The sequence below is a fragment of the Ictalurus punctatus genome, chromosome 17, assembly GCF_001660625.3.
Source record: "Ictalurus punctatus breed USDA103 chromosome 17, Coco_2.0, whole genome shotgun sequence".
Taxonomy (NCBI): domain Eukaryota; kingdom Metazoa; phylum Chordata; class Actinopteri; order Siluriformes; family Ictaluridae; genus Ictalurus; species Ictalurus punctatus.
The window spans coordinates 6,785,648-6,796,225 of record NC_030432.2 but is presented as its reverse complement, the minus strand read 5'-3'; the positions used below and the strand labels follow the sequence as shown (position 1 = coordinate 6,796,225).

Genomic DNA, 10,578 nt, shown 5'->3' with positions numbered 1-10,578 from the left:
CCATTCTTGAAAGAGTCGATTCTCTTAAACGAATCTTTGAGGTGAATTTTCATATTGGAGCCGTTTGGAGTCTCAGGCATGTAGATAAAGCTGTTACTCGCGCAGTGAAATGAAGGATTAGGCATTTAGTCTCAGTGACCACCGAGACTTGAGTGATTTTTGCTGACCGATTCAATGAGTGCTGTCAGCGCAGCTTATTACACTCGCTGCTTGCAACATCTTCTGCTTATTACTGTTAAAGATGTCAGTCACATTGTGAGGTGGGGATCGATCACTCCGTCTAGTAAGAAGGAGAACGGTTTTAATGCCTCATGAAACAACTTCACTAAACTACATTTTCTGAGATTTTAACTGAGGTGTTTGTATCACACATTATAAAAGACAATCTTAGCATCTGTTCATTTTAATTGTAGGAGAAACCTGGATAATTTTGAGCTTTTTTCCCGCTATTTTCGTCTTCCTGGTTTAAAATCTCATCCTGTCACACGTCCCAGGCGATGATCTGGTAATGTACTATAGTACGTCGATGATGTGTTGGGGTCTCATAATTATTCATGAGCCTGCGTGTTCTTATCCTATGAGAAGATGCTGTCTCTTAATTATTCATGACAGCACGTGGTGCTTTCCTACAGATGTAGTAGGTGAGAGAAGCATTCAAATGGGTCGCATGTGTTTGTTTCAGTCGTTCGAGTGTGTTTTCTCGGGAGAGCTATTAACATTGGAGAAAGGTGGACTTTGGACTTGCTCATGAAAGCAGTTTGTGTCTACACAATGATGAAAAAAATCCTCAGTCTGGGAATCACTACATAAGAAATAAAAAATGGATAGAACTTTTTTCCTCCTGTTTTAATGTGTTGAATTGTTCTGCTTTTGAATTTCAAATCCTGAACCTTTATTATATACAATCTTTATATAAATATGAACTTTATTGAGGTCAGGTGTTGTTCCTCATCTGGCTAAAAATGTTAGTTTGATGCAAATCTAACCTCACAATCATTTTAACCCTTATGTTCTGTTTTAGCATATGCATTGTTATTTTTTCATCCTGATATTTCATGTATTTTCCTAAATTACATAAGATCTTTTCAGAAATGTGTTTTTTTTAATTAATGATAATGTTTCTGATGTTCTAATATGACATGACTATACACATGATGTGTGAAAAAGTATTTCCTCTGTTTTTGTGTATATGTCATATTAAATTGTTTCAGAAATGAAAACAAAATCTAAGATAAAACAAAGGCAACCCGAGTAAACACAGAATACAGTTTTTAAATGATAATGTTATTTATTGTAGCTAAAAAGTTATCCCATACTAACTGGGCCTGTGTGAAAATGAATTTGCCCCTGTAGCTACTAATTTCCTAAATCTATGAAACTGCATTCATAATGGGTTTCAGCTGGACTAGACACAACCAGGCCTGATTCACAGCAATGAACGTTCCCAGAAGTAGTGGACCTTCGAAAATTCCTCCAAGAGCACAGCAACGATTCATCCAGGAAGTCAGAAAAGAGCCAAGGACAACATCAAAGGAACTACAGGCCTCTCTTGCATCAATAAAGTTCATTGTTCATGACTCCACTATCAGAAAGACACTATTGTGCTAGTGACTGGTGCAAGGGGGCATGTATACCCACATTCACTCTCTGAGGCCAAAGCTATGGAAGAATATATTTCCAAAGCACTGACACTGGGCTATATATACCTGTCCACCTCACCAGCCACAACCAGTTTCTTTGTGAAAAAGAAAGATGGCAGACTCCGACCTTAGTTGAACAAAGTTGCAGAACAGAAGTACATATAACCTGATTTGTAACTGAAAAGGAGATGAATGCAAAACTGCCTTTGTGATGAACACCGAACACTATGAATACCTCATCATGCCATATGGGCTCATTAATGCTCCTATAGTGTTCCAAGCTTTCATGAAGTGCTCCAGGACTTCTTGAATTCATGTGTCATCACCTATATAGTCAATATCCTGATCTACTCCTGGACCAAAGCTGAACACATTACCCGGGTACATGTGGTTCTGACTAAAGTCCTAGACAACAACCTGTATGTAAAACGTATGTATGTGAAATATGAGTTTCACCAAAGTGCTGTCAAGTTCCAAGGGTACTTCATTGATGAAAAAGGAGTGGAGACAGACAACCATCTCACACCCTGAGAAATATACCAGTGATCCTGGCTTAGGTAAAGGGTTCAAGTTGCAGTGCTCCTTATATTATTCAAACAAAAAGGAGTTTCCAGATGACACAAGATTGTACAATTCATTGACCTTCTGTCCAACAAGATTGCCACCTGGGCTACAATAATGTGGAATCAGGATGACAAACACATTTCATCCTGTCACTGCTTCATTGAGCATTACTCATCAGATGGTAAGGAGAGGGTAAGGAGAAGCCAGGTGACTGATATGCCATACAACATGCCCTACAATTCGTAAAGCTGGCTGTAAGTAGTGGAGGGAATGAATTGGCCCCCAAAATGGTCTATCAGCAGGGCTTGCAACAGGACATTTTTTAACAGAGCTAAACTGCCAAGATGACCAAGCAACCCTAGACTCCCCTGTTGATCTTTACATCTGTCTGGATCAGCACCTGAAACGTCACAGGGGTGTTTAGTTTACTCAACTAAATTTGTGCAGTGCATACAAATTCATCCGCATCCGAATGGGAAATGGCCTATAGCATCACCTCTGGCCACTTCAAGTATTTTGTGATGCCATATGGCCCTTCTTGTGCACCGTCTGTCTTTCAATGCCTGATCAGTGACATCCTTAGAGACATTCTGGGCAAGTTCATGATCACTTACATTGACAATATTCTCATATACTTCTCTTCCATGGAGTCTCACATGGAGCATGTCAAATGTCATGTCATGACCAATGCAGAGTCCCTATCATGACTATATCCTACACCCCCCCAGACAAAACAATGAAGACTGGAAAACCCTAGTCTGATGAATCTCATTTCCTGCTTAGGCACACAGATGGTAGTCATGCTTTGTGGGTGCCATTTCATGGGACACTGACTGGGAAGTAGCCCAATCACAAGACCAATACATTTCAGAGTCATGCCCCTCAATAAATATATTCCATCTAGCTAATGACTTTGTGACTGATCTCCACTCTTCGCAAGGTAACATGATCATAATGATCATCACCATGAGTCTCAAAATTACTGTGCCTCAAATCCTCTACACAGCCTACTACCTGCCTTTGCCACAGCTGAGAGCATCGTTTAACACACATTCAGATACTTTTGTATCCCGGAGGACATCATAGAGGCACACAGTTCACAGTTCACCTCTGAGTACCACCCACAATCCAACGACCAAGTTGAGTGAGCCAAGAAATTGACAGGTTTCTGAGAACCTTCTGTGCCACAAACCAAGAGGACTGGGTCCAATTCCTCATTTTGTCTCACATTTTGGATTTGTTTGGTCCAATTCTTTCAATAAAAGCACTATTTTTGCAACAGCATCCGCTTCTGCCAGCTGACAACCACTTTGAACTGAGCAATGATATAGTCATAGTGTTGAGTGGAATGTCCAATATCACAGACTAAAACTGTAAAAGATATAATACTCCCTTTATATAAGTTCTATATTGCGTATATATAAAAACAAATCAGGGAAAACACAAGGGATTATGGTGGTTTCTAAATAACCATCAATTGACCATTTAACAATACATGCTCTTAAATCCTAAATTTTCAAGAAGTGGTCAAACTTTTAGCACTGTGGAAGCTTAATGGCCTACATAAGGAAACAAATTCTGACAGCTAATTCAACAGCTGTTTACAGTCTGTAATCCTGAACGTGACATAGTGCAGATTATGTGTGCGGCATAACATTACAATTGTGATGTAATCTATTAAGAAGTAAACCACCAAACTGGAAGTTTGCTAAACAATAAATTCTGCATCATAAGACAAGCCCAATGTGGCAGAAACTTTTATCATTTCATAAAACATCAGTTTATTAGGTGAATTTAAAATTTCAGTTAAAATGACCATAGGTATGACAGTTGCTGACAAAGTAGGTAACACCAAATGCTGTTAAGGCGGTCGCACACTGGACAAGAAGCGCAGGGCCGTGCCGCATCATGGGTAGGACAACTCACACTTATCGCACACCGGACACGCACACATTCTGTACGCTCAAACTCAAGACTCCTGATGCAAGATGGGTGAGTTTTAACTTCTTTTTTATTTTAATATAATTTTTTATATTAAAATTGAATAATAGGTGTCTTTTGAACGTTAATCAATAAATAGGCTCTATATCATGTTGGTAAATCTGTTATTGTTTTGTTGTATCTGTTGTCTATGCAACTATGTAGAAGTTGAAGTTACATAGTAACAGTAGTAACTATCTATTTATTTAGATATCGTTAGCTAGCTAGCCCAATTGGAAACGTTAACCAAAGAGGTTATTTGATATGTACATGTCTATCTAAAAAACATATTTTATACATAACTGGTGATGTATTATTTCTTTGCAACCTATATTTAACGTTTTGTAAAGTTATAGTTTCGTCGACGTGGTAGAATCGAGTAACCTACAGTATGAAGATCTTTTTTTTTTAATCAATGCCCTGTTTTTCCGATTCTTACCAAACAAATAAAAATATGTCTTACAACAACAAAAAACAAACAACACAAACCTGCTGTGCTGCTACTTTTACGTCATCAACTACAAAAAAGGAGCAATTTGGGTACACCCTCTAATTGAAAAAACAATTTGGAGCTTATCACCACCTTGTTCAGGAGCTACAATTAAGCCCAGAAAGCACCTGCTGTACTTCAGAACGAGTTCAGATCAGATGGAGGATCTGCTGTCAGTTATTGGACCTGACATCACAGGGATACCCATAAATTACCAAACACCAAATGGACCAAAGGAAAAACTTGCAGTAACAAGCAGGGCTATGTTTATTATACATTTTCCCCTATATGTTTAGACTTTATTCAAGCTGTAAAACTATGAATGTAAAAGTATAAATGTATTTTGCAGCCTAGGTGAAGTCAGCATGTACATTAACGACGATTTAGGACAAATATAATGTAATTGAATGCAAATCTATGCTATGGCAGGATTTTGAGCAGCCTCCAGAGTTGTAGCTGGGCACCGCCGAGTGGAGCTGCTGGTGTGCGTACACTCATAGAAAACAATGCATTCGACTTTTAAAGACATGGTGTGGCGTGGCACGGAACTGCGCTTCTCGTCCGGTGTGCAACCCGGTTTAATTGATTCAAATATCCTCCACAATCTAAAGCTGAATATAAAAAATATGCTTTTAAATATCAACAGGGTGGTTGTAAAAATGCTAATGTAATGTATATTCACTTCTTTAATGTTACTAAATGATTAGAAGTACTGAGTAATATTATTAAAAATACTATTCATACACTCACTGAGCACTTTTTTAGGAACACCTGTACAAATATTAATTTGTGCAATTATCTAATCAACCAATCATATGGCAGTGAATAAAATCATGCAGATACAGGTAATGCAGCTTCGGGTAATGAACACATCAACCATAAGAAGGCAGAAAAAATGTGATCTCGGTGACTTTGACCATGGCATGATTGTTGGTGCCAGATGGGCTTGTTTGAGTATTTCTATAACTGCTGATCCCCTGGGATTTTCATGCACAACAGTCTCTAGAGTTTACTCCGAATGGTGCAATAAAGAAAAAACATCCAGTGAGCGGCAGTTCTGTGGACAGAAATGCTTTGTTGGTGAGAGAGGTCAATGGAGAATGGCCAGACTGGTTCATCAAACCCTAATCTGATGAATTTCTGCTTATGCACACAGATGGTAGGGTCAGAATTTGGCACCAACAGCATGAATCCATGGACCTAATCCAACTTGTGTAAACAGTCCAGGCTGGTGGAGGTGGTGTAATGGTGTAAGGAATGTATTCTTGGTACACTTTGGACCCATTAATACCAATAAATCATTACTTGAATGCCACAGTCTATTTGAGTATTGTTGCTAACCATGTGCATACCTTCATGGCCACAATTTACCCATCATCTAATGGTTATTTCCAGTATGATAATGCACCATGACACAAATTAAAAGTCGTCTCAGACTGGTTTCATGAACATCACAATGAGTTCAATGTTCTGCCCAGTCACCGTGTCCGAATCCATGGAACACCTTTGGGATGTGATAGAACGGGAGATTCGCAGCATGAAAGTGTACCTGAGAAATCTGCAGGAATTGCGTGATGCAATCATGTCACCATGGACCAGAATCTTTTGTGGAATCCATGCCACAAAGAATTGAGTCTGTTTTGAGAGCAAAGGGAGGCACTGCTACGTATTAGTATGGTTTTCCTAATAAAGTGCTTGTGAGTGTATTTTCTTGCATTCTGACAATTTCAAACAATGTTTTTTTTAAGTATTTTTTGCTGTCATCACCATTCTCAAAGGCAACACATCCTCCACCCACTCATTTGGTGAATCCATCATTCTTTGCCATAACGCCACCTCCTTATCAGTGGAGTCCATCCAATCCACGTTTGCCCCATAACTCTGCCCTGTGAGAGAAATGGAAGGAAAAGTGTTCTTACTGAGCTCTATTTTTTTTTTTTTAAATATTACTCTAGATTATTATTTTTATTATTATTATTAGTAGTAGTATTTTTTATTTTTAAATAATTACTTACTAGTAGCAGTACTATGTACTAGTAGCAGCACATGTTAAATGCAATGCAATCCAATGTGTTATATCAGCATGACCAAAAAAGAAGGTTTTAAAGAGAAGGGCTTTATTAAGAAAGTAGAAGCACAGAATCATTAAATCTGTGAAACAGAAGGTATTTATTTAACTCTTGTTCTACAGTTGTGTGAAGGTCCATCAGGGCTCTCGGGTCACATGTTAACAGATGGAAGCATGGCCTGCTTGGACAGAATGGGGCTATCAACATACTTGTTATATAGTCTGTCAGATGTGCTGCAGTGTCATCCACAGCATCTCTAATTAAACATTACCCCACAGGGTTTGAATGAGTAAAACTACCTCTGTGTTCAGCCTACCTCAGCTGTGAGTAACCTCAGTAGATATTTTTTCAAGACAACTGACATTCCAATTTCCACTTTACAGGGAAAAAACATGTACTGGCCAATGCCTCAGGGTCTCTGAACACTAATAATGACATGTGCCATTGTCATATGCCTGACAGGAGATGAGCATTCAGCTAAAATCGAAACAGTATGTGGTGCAGCATTCCCAGTTTCAATACTGTAGTTGCAAATAACAACACCTCAGCCAGGAGTACAAAGTCTGCATATGGGTGATGTGGGGCCACTCAGAATTTCATGTTTGCATCCATAATTGAAGCAGACAAACCAGAAGATGCAAGCAATAATCGTAAAATCATAAAAGGTGATTGGCAAATAGGCAAGCACTAGGCAGCACTTGACAAGGAATTAATAAATGGACTAAGGTCAGCATATAAAAGTTTTTTCATTCATTCAGTTATCTTCTAAAAATGATTTAGGGTAACAGTGGAGCTAGGGCCTGTCCCTGGAACACATTTGTAGGAAACAATGTAGCCTGGATGGGATACCAGTCCATTGTAGAGCACCATGAACACTCTCCACACTCACTCACACCTGGGGCAATTTAGCATAACCAGTCCTTATAATACTAATTTTGTATTGTTTGTACATACAAATCTTTACCATACCATAAAAAATAAATCTAATAATGCTGAAACATCTAATAATCTGCTAACCATATGGGTTTATTTTAAACCAACATCACGTCAAATGACACAAAGAAAGATGTAAGCTCAAGTTTATAAAGGTTTCTAGTGCCAGTAATATTTCTGTACCTGATCCCAGGCCGAGTCTCAGTCCTCCCACCAGGTGATCAGCCAGTCGTTCGTGGTCCCACACTGTGAGCTCCACACAGGCCTCCTTCAGGTCCTCTGTCCTGAATCCATCATACACCATTGTGTGGTTAAACACAGGACTTGCTGTCCTCTTTAACAACCGTGTCTTCTGGCAGCTCTTTTTGCTGGTATCTGGCAGCACAAAACTGTATAAGCAAACACACACAAAACAGGTGCTCTAGGATTAATATAATAACTTATATAACATTAATCATGACATAGAACTGGGGATAACTCTTGAGTAAATGTAGACAGAGAGTGAGTTGTTTAATTTAATGTAAGTGGAAGTTAAATGAAAGTTCAAGTTAAATGGCTTTAAATGAACTTTAAATGCATGTCCATCATAGAAGGCATGAATTAAGTTATATTTAAATAATTAACTCAAATTATATCACAGGAATCAGAATATCACAGAATTTTCACTCTGGCATAAGGATAATTTTCCAAGATGTTGTGGGTGGGTTTAAAAAAAAAAAAAAATTATTATTTTTTTTTTTTGCATTTGCACCTGGCTCCTATTTTCATGGTTAGTAACAATGCACTGTGTTGAAGTAGGTGGAGTACTGCAGAAGTGGATGTTGTTCAAAATCTGCATGCGATTTTGCATTCAAAAATGCACGTGTCACTGCCTCATGAGACTCCTGTTTAGTGCAGATGCAAGAATAAGATATTTTCCTGACAGTGCAGATGTTCACTAGTGACACTTCAACATAGAACCCCGATTCCGAATAAGTTGGGACAGTATGGAAACTGCTGATTTGTAAATGTACTTTGACTTGTATTGAAAAAATGTATAAAAATATTTAATGTTTTTCTTAATCAACTGCATAGTTTTTTGAAGATAAATGTCTATTTTGTAATTGATGCATGCAACGCATTCCCAAAAAGTTGGGAAGAGGCAATTTAGGACTAATAGCAATCTGACAATTTGAAATAAGAAGGTGATGTGAAATAGGTGAGGCAATCGTCTTATCATAGTATATAAGGAGCCTCCACAAAAGGCTAAGACCTTCAAGAGCAAGGATGGATCGAGGCTCGCCAATCTGCCAACAGATGCATCAGCAAATAATCGAAAACTTTGAGGACAACATTCCCCAAAGACAAATCAGTAGGATTTTGGGCATTTCACCTTCTACTGTGCACAATATAATTAAAAGATTCAAGGAATTCGGTCAAATCCGGTGCATAAAGGGCAAGGCCGAAAACCAAGTCTTTGAAGAGGGGGTGCCAATCCTGGCTAGAGCCATCTCCCACCATCCCTACTCTGCTGAGGAGGTTGCCCTGCCTCCATGCTCTGCTGGGGACTTCGCCTGGCCTCCCTGCTCCTCTGGAGACGTCGCCTTGCCTCCTTGCTCCACTGCTCAAGTTTGCTTCACTGCTCCTGGCTCCACTGCTCAACCCCCTCTCCTGCTCTGTCTTACTCCCCCCTCCCTGTGGAGCACCGTCAGAGCAGCCCACTGATGACTTGAGTTTGAATCCTCCCCTCCCACACTCTCCTATTCACTCATACCTTAAATTAATCTCATTTAACCTCCAACATTTGTGTCTGTGTTCTGCTTCTGGGTGCCCTCGTTACTGTGGTTAAAAATGCATATATAAAACTGTACATACTTTAGAGTATGAAATTTGTTTTTTGATGTTGAAGCTGGTGTGATGCAGCTTATACTGTATAGATTTCAGGGACATGACTTTAATTCTCCTGCAACGTACAGACAAGCCAGAGATAGCATTTTGCAAAGAAACACATTTTATATACATTATTAAATTTGGCAGGCCTGCACATGGCTGCATATATAACATGCAGATTAGTTGTCATGATTACACAATACAGAAGAGCAAAAAAATGAAAGCATCGGCGCCATATACCAATAGCTTATGTTCGCTGAGGACATTACCATTTCACATATGGGTTTATAGTTACACCTCGGATCGCAGGAAGGTTCTTGCAGTCTCTGACCCAGATGTGAATTTCACCTGAGCCTAGGACTGATTTTGCTGGAAAAGAGAGACAAGGGAAACACATGGAATAAAAGAAATGCCACATTAACACCAATAAAATAATCCTAGCAATACACGTACATTAATACTGTTTTTCTTTAATCTTCACATCTGCACACTGTAATGATTTATAATTCCACTATCTGGTGTCATGCAGAAGACAAAGGTTTCCCTTTTGAGTTTGGTTCCACTGAAAGTTTTCCTTGTCACTGTCTCTGGCTTGCTCATAAGCTGCATTGTGACAGTGACTAAATGCAAATAAAACTGAATTTAATTAAATGAATCTATTTACAACAGGGGTTCTCTATATAATGTAGTCTGAGGGGAACCCCTACTAGACAAGAGTTTTCTGATTCAATTTTAAAAAGGTTTGAAAGTTGGCCTAAAGGATTTATAAAATGACAGAGAGTAAATGTGTGGACAGGGTGAGACTTGCACTGACTGGATTTAAAATGTTAAGAAATTACAGAAGTCATAGTAAAGTCATCAGCTCTTACAGAGGGAGATGTGAGGTAAGAACCGTATGGCCAGTCTCATCTCGCCTCTATCATCTATGGGCAGAATGCTACTCCTGGTCTGAAAAGAGAGATGTTGAAATGCCTAATACAAATCTTTATTACAACAGATTAATCCAACACCTCAAATTTCTTAAATGGAAATA

The 10,578-nt window shown here is 38.8% G+C and overlaps 1 protein-coding gene across 6 annotated transcripts in view; it reads right to left on the bottom strand.

Annotated features, from left to right (window-relative positions):
* Positions 1–1,196: 1,196 nt before the first annotated feature.
* sytl2b (synaptotagmin-like 2b) overlaps positions 1,197–10,578 on the bottom strand; it is a 34,331-nt gene continuing 24,949 nt past the window's right edge. For 3 of the 6 annotated variants that reach the window (XM_053687554.1, XM_053687551.1, XM_017491112.3), the window contains exons 16-19: positions 10,415–10,493; positions 9,815–9,914; positions 7,860–8,065; positions 1,197–6,560 (exon numbers count right to left, since the gene is read on the bottom strand). In XM_053687554.1, the coding sequence (XP_053543529.1) occupies positions 6,418–6,560; positions 7,860–8,065; positions 9,815–9,914; positions 10,415–10,493 (528 nt within the window). In that variant the 3' untranslated portion in view covers positions 1,197–6,417. The remainder of the gene's footprint in view (positions 6,561–7,859; positions 8,066–9,814; positions 9,915–10,414; positions 10,494–10,578) is intronic. The other 3 variants (XM_053687550.1, XM_053687552.1, XM_053687553.1) reach the window with 1 other exon arrangement.